Source organism: Amphiura filiformis, chromosome 13 (assembly GCF_039555335.1).
Source record: "Amphiura filiformis chromosome 13, Afil_fr2py, whole genome shotgun sequence".
Lineage (NCBI taxonomy): Eukaryota > Metazoa > Echinodermata > Ophiuroidea > Amphilepidida > Amphiuridae > Amphiura > Amphiura filiformis.
Window position 1 is genome coordinate 13,139,067 of NC_092640.1, and position 26,353 is coordinate 13,165,419.

A 26,353-nucleotide genomic window follows, 5' to 3' on the forward strand; every position below is an offset into this window, starting at 1 on the left:
GACATACTGTATAGCGGGAAAATTTCCCCACACTAGGATCCACAACAAGCTCACCCATCAGTGCGCAGTTCTTTAACCCCAATACATTTGTACATTCATTGAATGACCTTTGAAAATTTGGGAAAAACTCATACTCTGAAACTTGAGGTCAAATTTTGCACTATGATTGTTTAATTGAGGTTATTGAACTATGCCATTGGGATGAGGCCATCATGGTCCATAGTGCCAGGTTTTTATTTTTGCACTTTTCACGGTTAATTTCAGAACCACAAATTTAAAACCCTGCAAAATTATTTTTCATCCATATGTTTTAATGTGTAACAATTAATCATGCATACAAGAGATTGCAAAACTGCTCCTAACATTTCAAATTGCGAAAAGTTAATACCGCTAAAATATCCTGCTATAAAGTAGTAACAAAACGATGGCCACCACTACTGGCCCCATATACATCATGAAGTGTCCTACGTGATTCACTGAGCATGGGTAGCAAACAATGGCAAAAATGGCTTTGTACTGCAAAAAAGTCAACAACATCGCCCTCTATTGTCATTACAATACAAAGAGCAATGCCAAATTGTACTAAATCACAAGTTAAAACTTACAGGGGTGTATCACCCTCCAATGCACTGAGTGGCCACATGGCCAGGCCACTCGCCACATGGCCATTATTGTGTGGAACTATACTGTATACCTGTTACTCAGACCACTTGGCCGATGTGAATATATGTAAAAGAGATTTAGACATCTCTTGGATCAGAGAATCATGTCAGTGTAACTATACTAGGAATTTCAATTGAATGAACACAACTTTGAACTTTCGAATGATCCAACTGCGATCGTATTTCGTGTATTTCAAAATACAACGTGAACACAAGACCATGGATACAATACTAACCAATCACAAGTGCGTTGGCATAGTGGAATTCACTTCCACGTTACACACGCAAAGTAACACACGCTGATGTACATCACGAAGTGTACGCAAATAAATCGTCATGATATCCACTGTAATCATGCCTCCTAGGTGGTCAGGTGGTGATTTTTTTTTCCTTTTCAATTTTAAAGTAAACCTTTCTTTATACAGAGTTGACTGGGGGATTTTTCTTTACTCATCGGTGAGGCGAAATATTTTTTGTCTCACTGGTGGGCAAAGTTTATTTTGTTCAAAAAACTCTCACGTCTCCCCCCGGACATCAAATGGTGCACCCCTTACCTGGTTGTTAAGCTTAGTAATATCCTGCCGTCGTCTTGATAAATTAAAGACAATGTAACTATTTTCATGTTTCGTCTTGAGCATAGCAACCACATCTCGCAGGTTGCTACGATACTGCGCCTCTAGTCCACCTGCCGGGAATGACACCGCTGAGGAAGGAAGAAAATATACAGAAAAGATTCAAATAGTTGTTGAGGCTGTTTTTGATTTACACTTCCTACAACAAGTAAAGCAATAAGTTAATTTAGGATTATACTCCGCATCGGGCTCTCCATAACTTGCACTACAGGAAAATACCGCCCAAAGACCCTATTTTCAAGTTCTTTTTCAGTTCTGGAGACTTCCTATGTGAAGGCCATTTGTAGTTCCAAAAGGTTTTAGCTAAATTCTCCCTCCTCTAAATACCCCTAAAATTTGCTTCAAATGTGAGCTCAAAGCACTTCTTTCTGAGATATTTTCACCAAAACAAGCGGCAAAAAAAGGCCCCGTTTTAGTTCCAGACACGGTGGAGACACCCAATTTTGTGTCCTCAAAATCTTTCTGGAGCTTGCATTTTTGAAAGCTGTGCAGCAAATATATACCAAAAAAACCCACATCCGCTGTTCCTTGGTAATGTTTCAATGGAAATGTTCTAATAAATTGAAGCGAGGAGTGTCACATGTGACGCTACACTGGTCATTGTTAGTAGGTTAGTGGTAGTATTGTGGTAGTGGCTTGTGGATCAACGTCTAGGCGCTATGCCTGTGCGTGTCGCACTATAAATCACTGTGCTTTTTTTCCCAATCTCATCTAACTTCTTTTATGCTATGTCATATGCTATGTCATAGCAATTATGACAAGAGCACCAATGGTGCTGTAGCTCAATTGTTTCTGGATATAGGCATATCATTGGAACTATTATTGGCAAATGTGATATGTTTGAGGCACCGGTGCAAGAAAGATCCATAGCTGTCAGGTGTCATATTTTTAAATGTGTACAATAAAGAATGCAGAAATTGTCAAATGTCTATAGGGCAGCTATAGCAGATAGGACCTCCTTGATTTGATCGGCATTTTGAGCCACTTCTTGTGACAATTTATATCTTTATCTTATTATTACAAGTGATGACAAAATCCACTCAGTCCGCTTGTCACACACTCAAAGAAAGTTAGTAAAACATAATCCACACCTTATCTCTAGGTTCCAGGAGAATCCATGTTTTTGTTTCCATAAATTCTGTGCGAAATCTTTATTTTTCTACTTTAAAAAAAGGACCTTTTCCTGGATGAAAAATGCCAGATTCTGTGATATGAACTTATTTTGAATCCACTACATGACAGTCATACAATTCAAAGTACACAAACAAGTAAATAGGTCACAGTCAAGTTCCTGATTTTTATCCTCTTACTTAATTCTGCTGACTTCTTTGATCATGTACTTGTCAATATTTTAATGATATTAGGCTAATATTACATGTATACCAACAAGTTAAAGTTTGATTTTCTTGAAATGAAAATAGCTTGTCCACATAAATTCGACAAATCCTGCTAAAAATTCACGTATCGCATTGGTGATAATTCTGTGTGAAAAGCCAATTACAATTTTCAACAAAATATATCATTATGATTGCGGATTGCATCTCCCGGGCTCTATTCATCTCCCATAGGTTATTATTACAAATATGGTACTTTAATATATAGACCCCTCCTATGTAAGTACCCTTATCTTAGCTCAAACCCTATGGTGACTATTTCCCAGCATTTAGACCATTTAAGTCTATATGCATCACATCAAAGTATACCTAAAGCCCCATATCTGGCTTTAATATCAAGAAATTCATTGAGGAAATCAAAGCTTATAATAGTGTACGGCCATTTAACACTTATTTCATTGTGCGAGTCAGACGGCCGGGGGGAAAGCGTTCTCTTCCTGAAGTTTAAAATGTCCAAATAGATGCAATATGTCTGGGTGATCGTGATAGATCTAGAAGATAGATCACTACTATCTGTACTTTCTGAACGTGTCAATTCAATTTACAGAGTCAAGTTTGAATATTTCTATTAAAGGTTAAAATTCCATTTCAGTGAGTAGAAAATATTGAAACAGATTTATGGACGAAAAGAAGAAGAGCCATTTATCAAAAATCAATTTCATTATTTATAGATTGTCTGATTGGTGTAACATAAAAAAAAAAATTAGGGTAGGTAGGTAAGGATTTTTTCTTTATATTTTTAAACTTATAAACCTGTAAATTGCATTTGATAAAGGCCTTGCAACTTTTTTCTTCTTTTTTTTAATTAATTTTTTTTTTTACAAAAAAAAAATAGTCAGGGTCGGGTCGGTCGGGTTACGCCAATCAAACAATTTTTTTTAGGCCTAAGTTCCAACATTTTTTTAATTCAAATATTTCAGAATTGTAAATATTAATTACCATATTTGGAATCAGAATGAAAAATGCAGTAAAATGAGTACAAACAAGCAATTGGTTCAGTGGTTCTTGAGATAGCTCTTCGTATTTTTTGAAAATATCTCAAAACTTGGGACTTTTTATGTTGAAGCCTATAGCCAGCACACAGAGTATTTAATTGTTGCATGATATGATGATATCAGGCCAGGACGCAATTTTATTTTCATCATCAACTTAGCTTTTTCCAACATCTAATGCTATATGCAGATGTTTCTCTACCAGATGCCAGTTTGATATTAAATTGGATGGTTTAAACCCAATACCAAAATTTATTGGTCAAGCTGTACAAGTTTTAAACTATTGTACAAGATGAGTGCAAAATACTACAATATCAGGGTCCTATTGTACATAATCACATATTGTTCGACATCGGTAACAACAAGGGACTTTTCAACATTTTGCTAAAGAAAATTATTACAAATTGCACCAAAATTGGGTCACAGGAACAATTCTACCAATTTATCAAAAAAATTTTGCTAAGTAAACAAATCACTTATATATGAGGTTTACAATAATATAGAAAAAAAACACTAACACACTATTGTATACCTGGACTTAATACTCTTGTAATTTTGATATTATATACCTAATAGGATTAAATTGAATGTGTCATTAGTCACCCAGTCAACTGAATTAAATATAGATTTATCAAAATTTGCCCATTTCCATAGGAAATATGTATTGGACTAAAATAGCGTGGATTTCAGATTCTGAACACAGTGAACAAAATCAAAATTTTAAAATAATTTTGAAATTTTGTGAAATTTTCAATGATAAAACCATGTTTCATTTAAATGGGTATACTCATACTGTCTTGTTCATGGTAGGAAAGGGCAGTGGCAGCACTGGGGGGGGGGGGGGGCTTTGTCAGCCTTAAAAAAATTTAGCAAATTTCAAATTTTATTTATTTTGCTCCCCCCTCTCCCCGAAATTCACTTTGTTCCCCTCCCCCACCCCGTAATAAATGCTGGTGCCACCACTGGGAAAGGGTGAATTTGGTGACGGGTTTGAGTTTGACAAGACCTCCTTTGCAAATGATATCCATTAGCATTGCAGCACTATAATTGTATCTGAAGGCATTTTGGTTTTGGTGAAAACATTTTACATGATACATGTATGGCCACAGCCTGCTTATTGCATCCAGTTCTAAAAAACACATCGAGTTTTAAAAAACGCATCGAGTTTTAAAAAAAACGCATCGAGTTTAAAAAGCACACATCGAGTTTAAAAAACACACATCGAGTTTAAAAAACGCACGTTGAGTTTTAAAAATACATGTCGAGTTTAAAAATACATGTCGAGTTTAAAATGACTTGAGTTTAAAAAAACAACAAAAAAACCACGTCGAGTTAAAAAAAAAAAAAACACGTCGAGAAGCGCCGCCTAGAGTTTCTGTTAGACCATTATATATCTTGGGGTATAATGGGGCTTCTTCTACAAGCAAAATCAGACAATAACATGAGACTTTCATTATCAATAACTGAGACTACCGGGATAGGCCGGGTCTTTCTAACATACTGTGATATATATTTGTATACCCAGCAAACACAAAACGTTTCGACATCATTCGTAAAAGGTTATAAAAGGTTGTCAGAAAACGATTAAATGGCGGGTTATATAAAGGGTACATTAATGGTATAAAACGTTTTCATAACATTAAATAACATTTGTTGTTAATTTACTGCCTATGGCAGCTAAGATATTGTCTTTTGCTACAAACGACATGAGACTACCGGAGACTCAGAGTTCTCATTATCATGAGACTACCTGGGGGTACATGGGTAGGGGGCTTTTCTATCAAACACATCTTTGATATAGGGGGTTTCTTATGCAAACGACATGAGACTACCAGAGTTTGATAGTTCTCTTCATCATTAACATGAGATTACCGGGGGGATAGGGGTCTTTCTAACATCAAAGACCATTACATACAGTCTTTCGGTATATAGGGCTACAACCGACATGAGATTACCGCGCGCGATACCGGGGCGTTTTGGAACTTTCATTTTATTAACATGATACTACCAGGCGGGGTTCTTTCTATCATATCCGAGATATATCTTAGTATATAAGAGGAGGCTTCTTTTTCTACTTCGCAACGCCGGTATATCACTTCTAAAGTTGAGTGCCCCCAGGTGACACTACCGATGGGATTTTAGGGGGTCTTTCTTAAATGTTTAGCATAGGCCTGTGGCCTAATCTTGTATCCCGGTGGTATACTGAAGAAAAAAAGTGATCTAAGGGACCATTCGTAAAATTATAACTAAAAATAGCAATTATCTTCATGCACTATTTATATTATCATCCATTTGTGGAAATACTACCGGAAATACTATTAAAAGAGGAATACATGTACTAGATCATATTTCAACATTCAATGTGGCCACAACACCCACCTACTGACACGTCTACGGCCTTGACCGTAATAATACAACAATATACAAGTGACCATATCCCTGCATAGACTCTGTGTTCAGAGCATCTATGTGTTGAGTCTATGATCCCTGTAAACCATCATATCGCATCGTTGCGATATGAAACCGTACACATGTTCACTGAGCCACTGACTGTTGCAATTTTAATGTTTCCCCGAATTCCGAAATGTCACTACAGCCCGAATAACACCAAACATGTCAGTTGACCATTATTGAACAATGTCATTGTCAAGAATATTTCCCCTATGATCCCCTCTTAGCCCGTAGTCCAGCAGAAACTCTAGGTGGCGCTTCTCGATGCGATTTCTTTTTCCTCAAAACTCGACGTGTTTTTTTTGTTTTTTAACTGGACGTGTGTTTTTAAACTCGACGTGCGCTTTTTAAAACTCGACATGTGTTTTAAAACTCGATGTACGTTGTTTAAACTTGATGTACGTTTTTTAAACTCGATGTACGTTTTTTAAACTCGATGCGTTTTTTTTAAAAACTCGATGCGTTTTGTTTAAACTCGATACGTTTTGTTTAAACTCGATGTGTTCTTTGCGACTCAATGCAATATGCAGCCTAGGCGAAATGTCAACCGTGCTAGCATGGTCAACCATGGTCAACCATGGTCAAAACATGGTTGACCATGGTTAACTATGGTCAGCGATGATCAGCCATGGTGGCTTGACCATGGTCAACCATGGTTGCCATGGTCACCATGGTATACCATGGTCGACCATGCTTTAGCATGGCCGAGCATGGTCAGCCATGGTCTTCACCTCACTTGACCATGGTTGACATTGGTCACTTTTAAGTATACCATGGTCAACCATGCTTTATCATGGGTGAGCATGGTCAGCCATGTTCATCACCTCACTTGACCATGGTTGACCATGGTCACTTCAAGTATACCATGGTCAATCATGCTTTAGCATGGGTGAGCATGGTCAGCCATGGTCATCACTCACCTGACCATGGTCACTTCAAATATACCATGGTCAACCATGCTTTAGCATGGCTGAGCATGGTCAGCCATGGTCATCACCTCACCTGACCATGGTTGACCATGGGCACTTTTAAGTATACCATGGTCGACCATGCTTTAGCATGGCTGAGCATTGTCAGCCATGGTCATCACCTCACCTGACCATGATTGACTCTGGGTAGTGAATGAGAAAAAGCACCCTCTGTTGTTATTAATCGTATTTAATGCGTATTTACAACGTTGTGAATAAATATTTGACACCATACAATATAAAAACTAGTAAAGTTAAAATAAGATTTTTAACGGAATAAATCTAAATAATATGATTATGCAGTTTATTCCGTTAAATATTTACTCCATAATTTCCCTCATTCTTCAGGCCCTGCCCTCTATCGGGTGCTAATTTAAAGTTTAAGCTTGATTGCTATTGTTTCTTTCTATTGTTTCTTCCTTGATTGCTATTGTTTCTTAACCATGGTCAAACATGCAAATTTTTGACCATGGTTGACCATGGTCACTTTAGATAGACCATGGTTGACCATGGTCTCTGGCCGTGGTGCCATTTTTCAAAAACATGGTTGACCATGGTCAAAAACGTGGTTGACCATGGTCAAAAACATGGTTGACCATGGTCAAAAACATGGTTGACCATGGTCAAAACCCTGGTTGTTGAACTATGGTTGACAATGGTTCAACCATGGTCAAACATGCTAAGTTTTAACCATGGTTGACCATGGTCACTTTAGATAGACCATGGTCAAAAAGTTAACCATGGTTGACCATGGTCTCTGGCCGTGGTGCCATTTTTCAAAAGCATGGTTGACCATGGTTTGACCATGGTCAAAACCCATGGTTGAACCATGGTTAACCATAGTTCAACCATGCCTTTTTCGCATAGAACTCTGTGTCGTGCCATAGCTTAAAACATTTTTCTGAATGTTTCCAAAATTTTATTGTAAAATTTTTTGGGCATAATTTTTGCACAATATTTTGTCCACACTTATAAAACTATGTTAGGACACGGTTTCAGATTTGAAGCAGGTTTGACTGCCAAAAATGGCAAAATATAAAGTTTCAAAAAATATTGTTTTAAATATGTTTTCTAGACTGAAATTTTGTGCAGAATTCATTTCTGAAGTCAGAAATGCACAATCTGTCATTGTTTTCTGATATGAGCATTACAGTAGAGGCATATGCTTTTGACGGAAATAAAAATATGAGATCCATAAGTGACAACATCATCACAACATATTTGAACTCTATTGGCACACTTATAAAGGCTCTGCAAGGCTCACATCATGTTGTAGTGCAAGTCTGACATCTGATTGGTGCACACACATTGAATATAGGTCACATGATTGCGCAATATTACAGGTACTAATTGTTCCCGATTTTGCTCAAAAATGGGGTGGCGAAATCAATTTGTTAAAAAATTAGAACTCAAAAAATATGCATTTTAGCACAAGTTTGGTACTATATCCCTGTAGTACTGTATCATGGGAATAACTGATTAGTTTTTTAAACATGTCGCCTCATATTTTTTTTTTTTTTACGATTTTTCAAATGCCAAATTTTACGTAATTTACAGATGTCACAAATTGTTAAAAAAATTAGAAAAGAAAATTGAAAAGGAATGGAAAGATATTAATGTTATACCCAAGTAGGAACTTATACTGTGCATAACTGATTAGTTTTTCAAGCCTATAGCTCTTGTAGTTTTCTTGTAATCCCGATTTTTATAAATGGCGGGAATTTTTACACACATCAAAATTTTAAGGGGTAGGGGAAACATTTTTACATCTTGCAAGTTTTTCCCTTAGTTAAAATGAACCAAGTTAGGTATCAAATGAAAGCCCATTCAATACTGCATAGACTGGTAGGTCTACCATCACTGTAGCACCTTCCTATCAAGAGTTATGATTTTTCAAATACATTTTTTTGCCGAAAACAGCTTATTTTGGCATGTCAATTGTCACGAGGCATGTCATATTTGAATGATTCTGGCACGCAAATGATTAAGTCAATCACAAAACAAATACCTGAAACCATCAAATAGTACCCTCAGCTGATATGTTAACATTTTAAAGGGCCATATCTATGTATATTGTAGACTCTATGAGTATACAAAGTTGGCATGTGAAAATTTTTGTCACCCAAAAAGTGCGTTTTCTGGCTAAATCGGTCACAAATCAACATTTTGTAGCAAAACGATGTACGATGCACGCGCTTTGACCAAAAAATCATGTTCTACAAACAATGTTACCCTAGAAAAGACACCTTAGAAATTAAACATAGCTATTTTCACTCTGGAGTGAATTTTTACACACTTTGGCAGTGAAACCTGCTTCAAATCTGAGACCATGTCTTAGAATCTTTTACAGCAATACCCTTTGTACATACCCCCCCCCCCTCCCATTTAAACATTTTCTGTAAGTTTTTTTGGTGTTTTATGGGAAAATTGCCTGAAAAATTATCAGAACTCATCAATCTTGCTTGTGGTACCCTTAAGGGCAGAGTAATGGGAGAGAACATGGACCTTTTCGAGCATCATTATTTTTGAATTGTATGTCCAAAGTATATAAAACTATACATTTTTGGAAAGGAAATGAGTCAAGGAATCCCATGGTGACGTCAGATTTGTTCAAAAATATCGAGTTTTTGAGAAAATCACAAAAATACACTTTTTACCCCAATTTTTTGTGACAACTTAAAAAAAATCCATTCGAGTAAAAATATTTTAGTTAGTTTTTCATGGAGAAGAGACATGAACTTAGGGAAGGTTTTTTATTTTTTGAAATTGCCTTATTTTTGAAATATTGCAAAAACATGTGAAAAAAGCAATTTTGTCACTCTATTAAGCAAAAATTGCACATAATGGTGTATATTTTTGTTCAAAACAAATATTTAGAAAAAATGAGAAAACCTTCCCCAGACTTTGATGTGCTCTAAGCGATAGTGCAAAAAGTTTACCTTTTGCTTGCATATTTTTCGAGTTATCTTGTCACAAAAATCGTGCAATATTGTCAAAAATGAACTCTGAGAAATCGACGTTTTAGTAAAAAAATGTCAAAATAATGCACAAAACGTCCGTATATTTTAAAACGGTAAGACTTTCACGCTTGTAAAAGCTGTATCTGGTGCATGGTCTAAATATGCATCTTTTTGCACCAATGAATCTATAATGTCTGGTTTTAGTGCGCCAAAATCCAAAATAATTAAAAAATCTAAGTGGCTTTTTCACTACAAATTTTTGTTTTGTTTACATCACATTTGCTGGCGTTAACAACATACCAAATGCGCCTTGACTGCGCGTAATCACAATATTTTGCATTCGCGCATTTCTGACTCATTATTTCCGCCAATTTACTAAGCTGTGTTGAGCCATGTGACTTTTTAGAGTTGAAAAGAGTGAAATCAATCAAGCAAAAATAGGAATAAATATTGGCAAGTTGTATTTTATCAGTTTCGAGTGAAAGAATACATCTTAGTGTTGATAAATATCAAAAAATCTCAAATTCGGTCGTGGACGAATGTGTCTTCCATTACTCTGGCCTTAAGTCACACAACTCACACTATGCCTGTACCCTACACCGCATTAATAGGTCAATTCAGAATATGTCCTGTTTGTAGGTTAACCATTATTTTGGCATCCAGGCTTACAAATTGCATTTATTGTCTATGTGTCAGTTTCATACAAATTGCATTTATTATGCATGTGTCAGATTGAGAAATGATATATTTTGTTAAGAATCCCATCAAATCCATACTGGTTATTACAAGACTATACATTAATCAAAGATGTAAGGTCAATCACAACAGAATTAGTCTTTTAACATGGAATTATCGCCAATGCGCATAATTTGACTGAATTTGGCCAATTTCTCTAGATAACCTGTCTTCATTTTAAGAAGATCGGATTTGGACTTGTTGGGAGAAATTAATATCATTAAAAATGACTTACAATTAACACACTGTTTATCAATGAATCCAAAAGATGAAAAATGGGATGAAAAACAGCAACCATCAATCTCCCACAGCACCCTCCACTGTGATCGATTTACCTGTAACCTGATTCAATGTCCTGTTCAGACTCTCGAATAAATTCACCAAGACTGTTCCATAAAACTATATTTTTTCATAATTATACTAGTCCAAGTTAAGCACACCAACATGCAGATGTTTCCATAGCTACCAGCTATCTTTCTCAATGCTACTGTTGATGTCTGCTCATCACCATCAGAAAGCAAGGCACCACAATGAACTGAGACGAGGGCCAATATAATCTAAGTCACATCTTTGACGACCTGTTGATGGAGAAATCGTCTGGTAACTCTGTTGCCAAGCAGTGATCAACAACAGCTGTTCAACAAGCATCATATCAACAGTAGCATTGAGAAAGATAGCTGGTAGCTATCGAAATGTCTGCACGTAAGTGTGTATAACTATAACTATGAAAAAATATACAGTCCTGTTCAGAGCTTTTAAATTATATGACTTGCCGGCCTGTACTGGACATGTGACAACAGGCTCAATTGAGCATGGAATATCGTGAAATCTGGCATTTTTTAGCTTGGAAAAGGTCTGGTTTTTTTAAACGTAGAAAATCACTGAGTTTTTTTGTTGTTGCAAAATTTGCACACAGAATTTGCAGAAACAAAAAGTGGCTTCTTCCGGGTTGTACCACTTACCAATGATTCTTTCTGTGATATAATCCACCTCCAGATCGAATGAGTATCGTACAAGCCCATCGCCATTCCTGAAGATAATCAAACAAAAATAAATCAAGAAAATAACTATTAATATTTTGTATTTTCAAAGCAAATCTATAATGTATGTAACATCACGACACGTTGGTTCACCTCAAGTGTGGTAGTAATATCAATGCTTATTCGCAGTTACACTGCAAACACACCAACAAACCACATTTGTATGTGTGCGTTAATGTTCTGCGTAATTAATTTTACGTGATTCGATACTGAAAGCGCAACCAGTGAAATACATACCAACATTGCTACCGATTTTGAGGTGAATCAACGTTAATAAAAAATACTTCTTTATATCCCAACAAAAGATACAATATTCATTTCACTTCACTGCCATAGGTCAAAAGTATTGGGGCAGCCATCAAGGATTGGACAGCCAAATTAAAGTGTGCGCTTGACAGGCGATGCACACACAGCACGCACCTTGCGGGTAGAACCTTGATTTCAGATGACCGTGCAATCGGTTAATAAAAAGGGGGATGGCAAGGGGAAGGCTGGCCCTTCTAAAAATATTTCTGAGTAAATCAGAAAACAAAATTTTAAAAACAACTTCCCAAAAATTGTCTGATTTACACCAAATGCTGTCAAAGTCTTATGTGAAAATAATATTTTAATTTTTTTGGGAATATTGTACACGGTATGGAAATGATGAAAGGCAAGCAGGAATATAGATAGAAATGCCAACTCATCACAGGATATTAGGATATGATAGAATACAGACAGTCATGGAATATTACATGTATTACTGATAGGAGATACAGGTATTCAACATCAGAGGATATTAAAGAAGGGAAAACCATCGAATATGATGTCAACAACTTTCTGAACTTCTAAAGTGAGTGCTAGTGGAAGCCATGTTTGTTCAGTTTTAGCCATTTCACAGATATTATAAATACGCCTATAGCTTAAGAATTATTAATTGTATTCATAATGTTTTGACATAGAACAAATACCCCATTCGTCTTATGTTGTTCAATATTAACAACACAGCAGTGATGTTAAAGAAAAATACCATAAATTAAAAGTTGCCGTTTACAGCAATGGTTATTATGCAAGCATTGCAGCACATAAAAGCATAAATTGTCAAACATATTTCTGTCAAAAACTTTTAATTCTACATTTATAAGCCATCACTGAAATCTGCACTGACGTACAAATTCAATATTATTCTCAAATGCGCATTTTTATAAATAATTCCACAAATATTCCTCGTATTAAACCTACAGCGTTGGATTTAGCTGTATGCATTACTATTGTTACAAAGCTGCTCACGGCTATAGCAATTGACTTACTAAACGTTATGGTAACACGAGCCATCGCTTTGTTGATAGCTATAGCTATTTTAAGTGCCAGCTTCTCAATGTATCCACAATGTACCTCAGAAAGGGTACAGTTGCTATCATTTTTCTCACAACAGCTTGAAGTTGAAGCAGAAAAATACACCCAAATATTAATATAGGGCCTATTGGGTGTTTTTAAAAGTTCAAAAAATAAGCAAAGGGCAAATTAATTGCCCCAAAATGGCCTCTTTCACAGGATGTAAACATGCACTATGCTCCAAAATAACATCATGCCCCATTGCAAAATTCAAGAACCCCCAGTACCCCCCAACAATCATAATTCAAAAGCTGACCTCAAATTGCAGAGTATGAGTTTTTTGTACCCAACACACACAAAGGTCATACAATGAGTGTATATGCATATTGGGGTCAGTGGCGCCACCAGGAATTTTTTCGGGGGGGGGGGGGGGCATGGGGGGGAAAAGTGGATTTCAGGGCCCCATGGCACCACCACTGATTGGGGTCAAAGAATGTTGTACCATGGTTGTACTGACTAGATGAGAATATTTGAAATCCTAGAGATGAGGACTGTAGCATACTGTAAAAGTGGTATTTTCATGTGTATAATTTTTTGTGCTTTGGCGATTTGTAAAATTCATGATTTTAAAGTTTTTTTACAGAGTTACATAAAAAGAAATTATTTGCATGTTTTATTTTCGCATAGAGTGCGAAAAGGGCACAAATTAATGCACCACAAAAATGTCCACTACTACAGTACTTGACCTGTAGAGGCAAGTGTGGGAAGTTCTTCACTGTGAATCAAGTAGTTCAAGCATGGTTCAAGCACCTCCCTGTTCAAACAATTTGTAAGTAACCCAATATAAACTCACTTTGATTTCTACAGGTTCTGATCCTTTAAATGCACACAGGTTATTTTTTATGCAAATGAGGGAGGGTCAAAGACCTTACTGCCAAGTTTTAAAAAATGTAAAAATTTGTTAAGGTTTTCCATCCAAAATGAGTATTGATGTAAAAGTATTTTGCAAACTGAAAGGAAGGTACAAGGGTGGGGGTACGTAGCAAGGGCGGATCCAGTATTTGAAGTTCTGGATGTGTGACATAATAGTGATCCTGTTGCTGTGTCATGCAAGGGGTGTCTGCGGCAGGCCCGTAACCAGTATTTATTTGAGGGGGGAGGGTTGATTTTGAAAAAGTGGACCTTTTTCCAAAATGTAGACCTTTTTGGACTAGGGGCAGATTTTGAAAAAGTGGACCTTTTCCCAAAAATTTTGGGGATTTGGGGATTGGGGAGCATGTCCGCCCCAGCCTTTCTCTCCCCAAACCTTTCTCTCTATCTCTCTCTCTCTCTTTATTTCTCTCTTTTTTTAAAGCTTTTAGGGGGTGGATACACTGGTTGCTCACCACTGGATCTGCGCCTGGGTAGAATAAGCAGTTCCTCTTTTCAGAGTGAGAAAGAGCAATCTTCATTTTGCTCTTAGGACCCCTAAAAGAGTATTTTACACTCAGGGAAGTGCTAGTACTACAGTACATGTAGTACTCCACTTATTTTGTGCACACTTGCAGGTGAGGGTTAGGTCACACAGTCTTCATCTGGCATTGCACCACACAAAATCAACATTGACAGGTTACTTTATGTCAATATTTCCTTACATATATGACCTTAGGTTGCAAACAGTGGCTTACAGAGAGGAAGGAAGGAAGGGGGCAACCCCCATCTGACAGGTAGCAGCCAGCATGTATGTATACATGAAACAGGCCTAGCTGGCCAGCAGTTTTTAGCAGTTAGCATGTAGGCCTATATACATGGATGTAGTACAAGAAACTGGCAAATAGTTTAAAAGTTGCATGGACTTTCTGAAGCCAAGACTGTAGCAATTGAGATTAAGGTCCCATTTTCATTAGAAGTCGGAATTCAATTTTTACTTACTCACTATCAAATACAGTCCAGATTGTAAACTCTAAACAGGCAGACTGACTTCAAGTGGGACTTCAAAAGTCACTATTGAATGTTGCTTAGAAGCATCATTTAGCCTAAATTAATTTGGCTTTGATGCTATTTTCATGGATCCAAATATCATTAACATGAGTCACTTTGAGACAATTCCCCTCAACCCTGACCAACTGTCTCTATTTGCATCCAAAAGTCAGTGATGGTACCGCAGGGGGAAATGGGGGGATTCAGCCACAAACTGCCAAAAAGTAGACAGTGTATGATCTGAGGTTACTGGTTCGATCCCATGCTACTTTTTGCACATTACAATGCATATAGGCTGATAAGGCCATATATAACAATACAGTACAGTACAGAATCAAGAGTAGTATCAACACGTCTGTCAATATCAGATGGATCATGTTGTGCCAAAAAGTCAGTCCAATATAATCAAATACTTGGGGATAATTTTTTTAATATTGCAAAATAGGGGAATAAAATTTGTGAATTGTAAGTTGAGCTATATGGCACAGTGCGATATGATTTTGTCGTAAAAAGAGACATATTTACAAAACCTTGGAGCTCTAGGATGACTCCTCCCAATTGCGGATTCCGTAATCCAAGCATTTTGCCTCAATCACTCTCAATTTTTGTAATTCTAGCTTTTTGCCTCAATCATCAGAATAATCGTAGACATTTAAAACATGTTTTAAATGGTCTATGGAATAATCAAGCATATTGGTCTCACACTAAGGAACATGTTGCATGTACTAACAAATGGTCAGGACAAACTGATGTAAAGGAGGAAGGAGCAATAAGTTGTAAGTAAACTCATACGCAGGGGACAGTGGCGGCACCAGGGGGGCATGGGGGAAATGCCCCTCCCCTAGTCAGAACTCTTGCCCTCCCCAGTAAAAAAACAAAATTAGGAAATTTCCCACTTTTTGGGGTAATCTTGAGCAAAATGTATTGATTTTGCCCCCCCCCCCCTTTTCACTTTACCAAAAAAAAAAAAAATTCTTGCGCCGCCACTTAGCAGGGGGGTTGTAGGCATACAAATAGTTGCCCTTCCATTTATGAGAACAAACAATAAGATATCATGACCTTGAAACCATGTTTTCCCTTGAAGATAATTTATCCAGATAACCAAGAGATATCCTTAAAACCGAGGTCCAGATTAGCGAGGTTGGACTAGACTCCAGTTTGTCCCATTTTTTACCAAGGTGAATTTTCAACTTTAAAAGCCCAGCAAAGAAGATGCATACCAGTTTTGGTCAAGTTTGTATTGCATTCCCTATACAGTTGTGTATACCACAATCCATTGCCAGTATGTATAGCTGTAGCCAGGGGGTGCATGGTACATGTTTCTATAAACTTTATTCCTTCTTTTTGTTTAAAAAAAATTGAATATCAGCCCTTTTTTGAATGAGAAACTCACAAAAGGTACACGTTTTCAGGAAAAATATTAAAATGAGTCCTTTTTGAAAGAAAATTTCACAAAATTTTCACTTTTTAGCTCATTGTAGACCCCCTTATATCTGGCAATAAACCTGCCAATATGGTATTTCCTTCAAACAGAGAAAACATGATGTCATCCACTGAAAAAGAGAGATCTTATTTCAAATACTCATTGATTTTGACCCTTAATCTATACAGAACCCCTAGCAAACTATCTTCATAGTTAAATCTGCCTGTAGGAATCTAAAACAAAAAGGGAACATTTCAAAACTAAATTCTCATATTCCATGGGAATTGGTTCAAAATTTGATCCCTAAAATAACTAATGGCATTTGGAAGATGAAATGCAAAACCTGCAAAATTCCTACAATGAGTCACTAGTTTGAATTGATGACATATGAATGAAAATGACAAAAATATGGCAGAAAAATTATTATTCTTCAGCTCCTGCTTTCTACCATACATGGAGGACCATCACCAAAACATTCTTATTCAAAGTTTTTGAGTTAAATTGCTCCAGTGTCAAGGACATAACAAGTTGGCCCTGACAGGGTACGAACCCACAACCTCGCAGTCCTGAGTCAAAGGATTAGGTTGCTCTGCTCATAGTCATACATTGTACTCTTATACTACTTCTGTAATAGCTATAAAATTGAAGGAAAAAAGAATCCTACATACTCTATTTCAAATCAGCTTGTCCCTCAAATGTTACTTTGATTTTTAGGCCTAATTTTATGAAAAGGTTGGCACGCCTTATATACAAACCAGTGGCTAGCGTCATAGGGGCATGTGCCCCCAATCAATTTGAAAATTTAGAAAATCCCATGGGAAAATTGATGAAAAATGATAGTGCCCAAAATCAGCCCTGGTGCCCCCAATCATGGTCAATGCCCCCCACGATGACTCACGCTGGTAGAAACTACGCTGTTGAGGAGTTAATGTTAAGAAGGAAGTGTGCTAGGATGTTTCAAATCACTGGTATACCTAGTTAATTTATCATCTCTAGATGGTGTACTATTAACATGATGGATGTGGGACTTGCAAGTTTAATAAGTCCATATTAGAGGGTGAACTATGATATTTGAAGGGATGTACTCATCTGTCATATACACTTACTGTAAAAGTGGAAATTCCGCGTGATTAATTTTTCGCAATTTGCCAAGTTTGAACTGTTTCCCTTGTTTTTAAATTTGCGATTTTAAGTTTCAGTACACTGACCTATACACAAAAGGTATATATTTGTGTGGTGTTATTTTCACGCTAGCAGCTTGGAACGCAAAAAGCGCGAAAATAAATGTAGCGTGTAAATTTCCGCTTTTACAGTATTTGAAATTGTACTCTTACTAAGTCTGAGTTTATCAATGACAACAACAAAAAACTCTTCATGGAAAATTGATGGAAATTGACTGCAGTATCAACTAGCACTTTTGTGCAACTTGAATTTTTGTCATATTTTGTTTCATTTGAATTAATCAAAACAAATGTAATACAATATAGTTATCACAACAATATTCTTCATGATAAATTTCTGGGATTGAAATTGACTGCAGTTATAAATAGTACTTTTGCACAATTGAAATTAATTTGAGCAAAATTGGCTTTCTTAAAAGCCTATTCAGTGATTTGCTCATCTGGAGGATTGTCAAAATTCAGATTTTTGGCACCTTTGTACTTTTAAAATTGTGGATGTGCTAACATAACCTGCTAGTGCTTAAGCCAAAAGCTGTGTATATAAGACAAAACAAGGCATTTTATATGAATTTCTCTACTTAAATAGATCTAACATGTACTTAAATTGGGCTTCAACTTTGTCAATACTGCTGTTTTCTTCATTTTGTGCCAAATATTTCATTTCAAAACTACCTTTAATGACCATTTGAATCACATTCAGGCATTGATTTTTGAACACTTTTGCTGGCATAGCCCTTAACCGTAATTCAGGTTGAATACTGAGTTTTTAGTAGTTTCACCATACAGACCAAATCATATTTGTGGGCCATGTATAGTTTGTTTCAATAATGGTAATAACCACAAAAGTACAAAGTATACCCCATTAGATATAGAAAATGCCTTAGGCTGCTAACATTGAATGGAACCGCAATGTACATCAATGAAATGAACCTGAACCATTTCTGTACTTGACAGAATCAGCTCCCAGACATAGTATAGTAAATGCCCATAGATTATGAGAATGATTGAATTTGACATTGCAACCATGGGCCCTGTTCAGGGCTCTGTTGCAATATACTTGTTTTTTTCCCTCATAAGAGAAATCATGCACATGGAGCACAATACACCCTTCAATCAAGCCTTGGGATCTCCCTTCTACCTATACCATTCCTCTTAGTGTCATCTTTATTTGTCTCACTATTTGAGCACAAACGCCACTGAAGTCATGCTCCCTTTGGACCAACTGTATAACTTCCCAATCCATCCACCTCCAAAAATAATCCTACATATTCCTTGATATTTTGGGGTCATACATGTGTTTGTCACTGACCCCCTCCTTATATGTTTTTGTTTAGTTTAATCTAATGTGATCTGAAGTCAACATGTCATGAAAACCACAAATAAAGCTTTGTTCCACCCCACTCCCTTCTCTTACAGACCTTTATCCTTGAATTGTATGGATGGACCTACTTGATATAGCCTAAACTAACCCAACTTATCATATTTATATTTACTTCACAAAATAATCTTGTCCTGCGGTTTTCTTTTTATCAAAATCACAGGAGCATGTATTTCTGCATGTATAATGTCATAGTCCAGGTCATATGCATGATTCACCACCTGGATACAATATGTTACAACGGTGGTGAATGTCACGGCGAATGTCAACAGAGTCACCAAATCTTCAGCAGGAAAGGGGCACCAAACTATCATATTGGTGTCTCTTTTCAGCCCCACCAATTCTTCAGCAGGAAAGGGCCCCAACAACTATCAATATTAATATCTCTTTTCAAAGCCATCAATCTTTTAGTGGACAAGGTGCAGCCCACTTGAATAGCTCTTTTCAGAGTCACATGATTTTTAGTAGGAAAGAGGCACCTACTAGAACAGCTCTTTTCAGAGGCACCATCTATTTAGTAGATAGGAGCAATCTAATATATCATCCGGCAAAGGGTAGCTTACCAAATCTTCAGCAGAAAAAAGCACCAACTAATTAATGTCTCTTTTCAGAACCACCAAACTTTTATTTTAGAGAACATGGGGCAGTCCACTTGAATAGCACTTTTCAGAGTCACAGGATCTTTAGCAGGAAAGAGGTACCTACTAGAACAGCTCTTTTCAGAGCCACCATCTCTTTAGTTAGATTTACTTCCTTTGCCGTGGTTGATGTTTACCTTTCTATTTGACTCACATAGGAAACATGCAAAGAGATTAAAACAATGTTACTGTCTCTTGCCATAGGTTTGTTAACTGTATGGCACAATACTATGGCAAATGAAAGTATCCTCCTCTTATTTCCTCAGTTCCCTATTAATAATTTCCTCTTTAATACATCCTTTTACCATGTAATGGTTATTTTAAAAAATTGGCAAAAGCTATGGCAAGGAGTTACATGTTTGCGGAAGTAAATAAGGGCGACAACTCTCTAGTCTGAAGGTTCCCTAGTCCGAAGGCTCCTTAGTCCGAAGGTTCGCTAGTCCAAACATGTAATTTATCATTCGCTAGTCCGAATTCTGTAAAAGGTTCGCTAGTCCGAATATCGGGTTCTCTAATCTGAGGGTTCGCTAGTCCGAATAATAAATAAGGTTCTATAGTCCGAATATAGAATAAGGCTTGTTAACCCTAACCCTAACCCTTATTCTATATTCGGACTAGAGAACCTTCGGCTTAGCAAACTTAATTTGGTTTTTGGACTAGTGACCCTTCAGACTAGAGAACCTTCAGACTAGCGACCCTTCGGACTAAAGAGAAGTCACGGTAAATAAGAAGGCTCAGTCACGCCAAATATCTTGAGCATATCTCTCTCGGATCCAGTCCTAAGGCACTATTGGCATATTATCCACCTGTGTTATTGAACCTATTTATAGTACTAGCACTTACCTTCCTTTCAGAGCTATATCCCCTCCTGCTGTATGAACAGCTACAGGTGCTGCTGTTGCTGTAGACATGCTGTTGGAACTTTTGCTGTCACTTGATGATGATGGCTACAGACAGACAATAAGAAAGGGATAGTTCATTATGAATCCAATGAGGAGAACTTAGAAGATAAGCCATGATTAGTTTGGATTGGGAAGTCAGACGCTGGCTAGCTAGCTGGCATAGGTCCTTGTTGTGTAGCTGATCCAGTCACCCACTTTATATGTTTGTGTTGTGTTGCCAGCATTGGTTCACACGACCAGGTTTGCCAAACACTTTGTTGATGCAGCCAATTGACATTCAGGTAGCCCAATGCTTAGTCAAATGGACAAAAAGCACCCAAATCCTACTATTTGAGTGCTTTTATGAAATTCAGCTGGAAATGTTTTCTGGAATGTTTGTGTCAGGACAAAATATATTTTCATATGATTAAGTTTAATGTTCCTGCAAAGGTTGACTTAAACTGTGTCTCTTACTTCCATGCCCTAACATATTTCTTTCAAGGGAAGGGACTATTATACCAACATTGTAATTTATTCCAAAACTGTTCATTCACTTGCATAAATTAATTACCACATTTGAATAATTTAATTTCACTCTTATGATTACTATTTTTACGATAATTTAAGGTCATACCCAGCCAACACACTACATTGTCAGGGATGTGGGTCTACGACATAGACTAAGGTAGTAACAGGGATAAGCGGCAGATTTGGGGAACTTTTCATGATTGTTGATCAATATATATTTGAAATGAAATTGTCAGAACACAGGTTTACAGGTAGAATTGAACAAATTGACCATAATTTTGAATAGAAACAGTACAAATTATAGAACATCAGTAAATGTTTGGGTCTCTTTTACATCAAACTATTCAGGATCCCAGCCAACAAACAGCCCTACGCAATCTAAAATCAAGAACCCGAGGTAAAATGGATGTTTTTTTGCTTGCATAAAGACTTTGTAATAGCAATTTAATATTGGCTGATTTCAGCAGGTTTATGATTTCAAAATGTTGAGGTGTACCAGGCAAAACTTCTAGGGGAGTGAACATTTCTAAGGGGGATGGGGTGACTTGCAAATGTTGTTCCACTGTTAAATGATTTCACACTGACAGCTTCATACTGCATGAAGCACGTAATGTGATAAATTGGAAATAAAAAGCTAAGATGGACCAAAATGAGATTAATATTTTAGTTCAAAACATGCCCCTTATATGAACGTCCGGTAGACTACTAAGAACCCCTCCTCAGGTAGTAAATCTGAGTGGGACATGTGAAGGCAGCCCAATTGGGCAGGAAATGCACCTTCTGGCAACCATGTGACCACAAGTTACCTGAGCACTATTATACATAGACTTCCTACAAATCTTGAATACTATTAACTATACATGGTTCAATACATATAACATGATGGTTATTGTCAAAGACTTGAATGAAGCCTACAAATCAAAGTTTGTCAATGACATTACGTTATTTGTATTGTGCCTTTTGTAAAGCTTTTCAGTTTATATAAGATGTCTGTCAAAAAAGATGTGCACTTTCGATTGAACTTTTTAAATTGTTATATTTTACTATTATTTAACTATTAAAGCATTACTAATGATATAGATGTACTTTAAACGTGTGGGTATTCATTTTGAAAGCAGAGCTGAATGTGTATTTAAGTGTATTTATAGGCCTATTAATGAAATACAAGTTTGATTAAGGGTTAAAAGGTATAATGCGGACTTTAGTTTGTACGTAGTATTTGTATTATTAGTAATTCTGGTGTTTTCTTTATGTAGAAAGTGCACAGGTATATTATGTTGACAACCAACATTTTGTCAGTCAGGTTTTGGATGCAAATGGTTTCTGTTATCCATGTGAAAAAGTCAACTTTTCAATCCAATGAGAAACAAAAATTAATTGTATGCGGCCTAAAGCCTACAACCCAAAACCAATATTAAAGCAATATTGTGTGATTTACATACAGAATAGATTCTTTTGTTTTCCACAAAATGTAGTTTTAACTTTTAATTTTGCACAAAAAAAAGAGGTAAAGAAATTTGCTTTTTTCATTCCAGCTCCTATAATTATTGTCAATGAGTGCAGGGAGCTGGGACTTATAAATACATGTAAGACCAAAAAAAGACCATAACTAAAGGTGAATAGTGATATGCACATAGTTTATACGTCACTGATTCAATGATACACATGCTTGTCAAAACCGGAGATCCACCGTTTTTAATAAAAACTTTTAACTGTAATTAAAGGGTTTCAGGCTTAGTCTTTTACATCGTATTTCAGTACACCATTGGGTATTACAATCTTGCAAAAGTAGAAATTCAAGAAAAATTCAGGGCATCGTATGGTTTTTAAACAAAGTTAGGTGAAATATGATTCTGTTTTATGTTTATGTAACAAAATCAAATAACTTGGTGCAAGTAGTCAAATGCATTCTGCTGACAATCCAAAAATAAACAAAATCATATTTGATGTGTTCAGGCCAATTGAGACTTTTGTCATACCATTTTTTCCCATTTTTAAAGGCACAGGCTGTAATAATTTAATACTTCTTCAATCTTGAAAATTGGACATGTGATGCCCACAGTATTTTCACATTGCTAAAAACAGTATGTGTACACTCAAAAAACGTTCTAAGTAGAACCTAAAATAGTTTTTTCCTGTATGTGGAACTGTCAATAGTTCTACAAAGTACAAAGAACGCAAGGTTTTGGAAAGGCCAGTTAAGACATTTTAAACCAGGAAAAGGTTCTGTAAAGGGTAGAAGAACCTTTTTTTTTAGTTCTTTCAATTTGCAAGAACCCTTTCTCATGAGGGCATGGGCATCAATCCAATGACCCATTTTTTGTTCTTTTCAGCCACTTTTTGACAATTCAGACTGATTCCCCCACACATTTTAAGCTGGATTATCGCTAATGCATGAGGGGCAAACATACAAGGCAGCCAAGAGCCCCTTTTTCTAGAAGTGTAACATAAAAAAGGAGTTTAACTGTACACTATTTTGGCCGTATCGCACAAATCAATACTGCGGACATACGACTCGTTGTGCATGATTGCATCACATATAGTTCATCTGTCGTGCATTTCACAGTTGACTGCAGTTTTTAGGATAAAAATGAAGGTTACCAAAAAAATTGAAGGTCATCAAAATGACAACAATAGAAGAAAATAATGGAATATAACAATGGCGCATCTTTACCCTCAGGTTGACATTTATTTCAATGGGCTATTCTGGTTGAAATCCATACACCCCCTGTGGAAAACATGACCTTAATCTCCCACACAGGGGTGTAGATTTTAAATCAGGTTGCCCATATAGATAACCCATTTGAAATTCACTCTCCCTTTATGATAGATAAAGGAAATGTCTTCCATGGCGGGGGGGTGTATGGATTTCAACTGGAATAGCCCAAATATTATGTTGATTCCATACAATAAAAAAAGTTCATTCATGGAATGAATATGGTAATAAGTTAAATGACGAGTTGAGATACAAAAACTGACATATCCATTTATCTCAATTTCAGATATTGTCAAATAGGCCTATGACTGGTCAAATAAAAAGGAAATAATCTGAAAATATATGTTATACTTTTTATCATCTTGGTGGCTTATATCAATGTAAGTTTGACAAAGGTGTATTATATTATAACATGCATTTGAGCTTATCAATTATTCGGAGGAAAGCAATGCTCTTTTCTTTTTACATGACGAGTTACATCATAATGTGACACTCCGTAACTTAGCATTCTTGAGGCTGCCATGTCAATAAATTTTTGGACCATTTTTGTAAATTAAAATGGTCACAATTTAACATAATAGTTTGAAAAGAAATCAAGGATATTGTGTACTTACTGATTTCAGTATACCATGTGTAGTTTTTAGTCCTTCATTGCTAGGCTGTAAACAAGAAGATAAAACATAGAAAAATTGGTGATTGACATAAAAAGTAAAGAGTAGAAATCCATCAATCTCTTGTACATTTGTATTCCAGATTCTGACTACACTGCAAAAAAAAGTGTTCTGAATTAGAACACTAAAAATTGTAACACTTATTGAACATATAAAAGTGTACTGATTGTGAACACCAAGTGTTCCAGACTTTAACACAACAGTATAATTTGTGAACACGTGTGTTCACCTTTTGAACACTTGATGTTAACATATTGTCGCTATTTTGTGAACATGGTGTGTTCATGTTTTGAACACCTAATGTTAAAACTTTGAACACAAAGTGTTCCAAATCCTAACACATTTACATGTTCAATGCCATGTAACACTTTAAGAACACATTTACATGTTCAAAATCAAATGTGTTCTGCTTTAGAACACTTGTGTTCTAATCATTTAGAACACTTGTGTTCTAATCTTTGAACACTGAGTTGTGTTCACAAATGTCATACACTTAGTGTTCTAGTCTGGAACATATGACACTTAGGCCTAGATATGTTCAATAAGTGTTACAAAAAGGGATGCAATACGGCTATACACAAAGCAAAGTACAATGGGTCAATGTATAAATGTACACCTTTGTCCGAAATGTAATTGTAACAACAGACTCAGTAGTAAATTACAGCAAACCTAGGGCAAGGCCTATGCATGTTTGACTAGTGCAACATCGCAATTACATCTATGAATCGACCAAGATACTGACCAGTTGTAAGACACACTCGTCAGAGGTTTAGGCCTACAGTATAATTCACATTAGGCCTATATCAAATTGCAGATTTGCACCGCTGACCATGTGACTATTGCATGGTCATGATTGATAAGCTTACTGCGCATTCATTAAAATGCACTAAAACCACGCAATACAAAAACGATGAATTTATATTTTTAGTCTCGTTGTTCTATGAAACGTGGAGAACACGTTCGATATATTTGTTTTTAAATAAAATGGTATTTTGTGGGTAAAATCTCACCTCCAAATCCCCGTCCAAATCGCGGTTTCTCACTCCGATGACATCGTCTGTTCTATTATACGGTGCAACGACGCATGCGTGGCCCAGCACGTGGTAAATATAGCCTACATACATACAGTGTTCAAAACGAACACATTACATGTTCATTCAGTGTAAAAGTTGTGAACACCTGGAGCTGTAGGCCTACAACACGATTTTATGGGCGTGCACCCAGAGTTATTTGGAGTGTACGGTACGGTATAGGCCTAAATTTCAATATTCGACGTAAGCCTACCCCTATAATAGGCCTATTATCAGGTATTTTTCTATAAACCGCAAAATGTTCAATGTTCTTTCATTCCGTGCAAGCTGCAGGCCTGTGTAAAATGAAATGAGAACAACTGATGATCTCCATAAATAATAGTAACCAATTATATAAATGGTTTTACAATCAGGCGAGCATTTTATGCTGTATGCCTATAATAGTGTTGTGAAAATTGTAGATTAAACATACAGTGTTCATTTTATGAACATTTAGGTGAATGATCAAACACTATGTGTTTAAAAGTTTCCTCTGACGTTATGTTACGAACACTAAGCATTACAAAATTGAATGCAGTATGTCAAATAGGCCTATATGTCGAATTTGAACAGGTGGTGTTCTAATACTGAACATTTCAAACACTATGTGTTAAAAGTTTCCTCTGACATTATGTTACGAACACTAAGCATTCTGAAATTGAATACAGTATGTCAACATTTGAACAGGTGGTGTTCTAATGCTGAACACTTCAAACACTATGTGTTTAAAAGTTTCCTCTGACGTTATGTTACTTAACAC

The 26,353-nt window shown here is 36.4% G+C and overlaps 1 protein-coding gene across 1 annotated transcript in view; it reads right to left on the reverse strand.

Annotated features, from left to right (window-relative positions):
- The window catches only part of LOC140168016 (tensin-1-like), a 234,753-nt gene that overhangs the window by 60,794 nt on the left and 147,606 nt on the right, over positions 1-26,353 (reverse strand). The window contains 4 exon segments of the mRNA XM_072191323.1: positions 1,217-1,365; positions 11,757-11,824; positions 20,571-20,674; positions 24,467-24,511. Coding sequence (XP_072047424.1) covers positions 1,217-1,365; positions 11,757-11,824; positions 20,571-20,674; positions 24,467-24,511 — 366 coding nt within the window.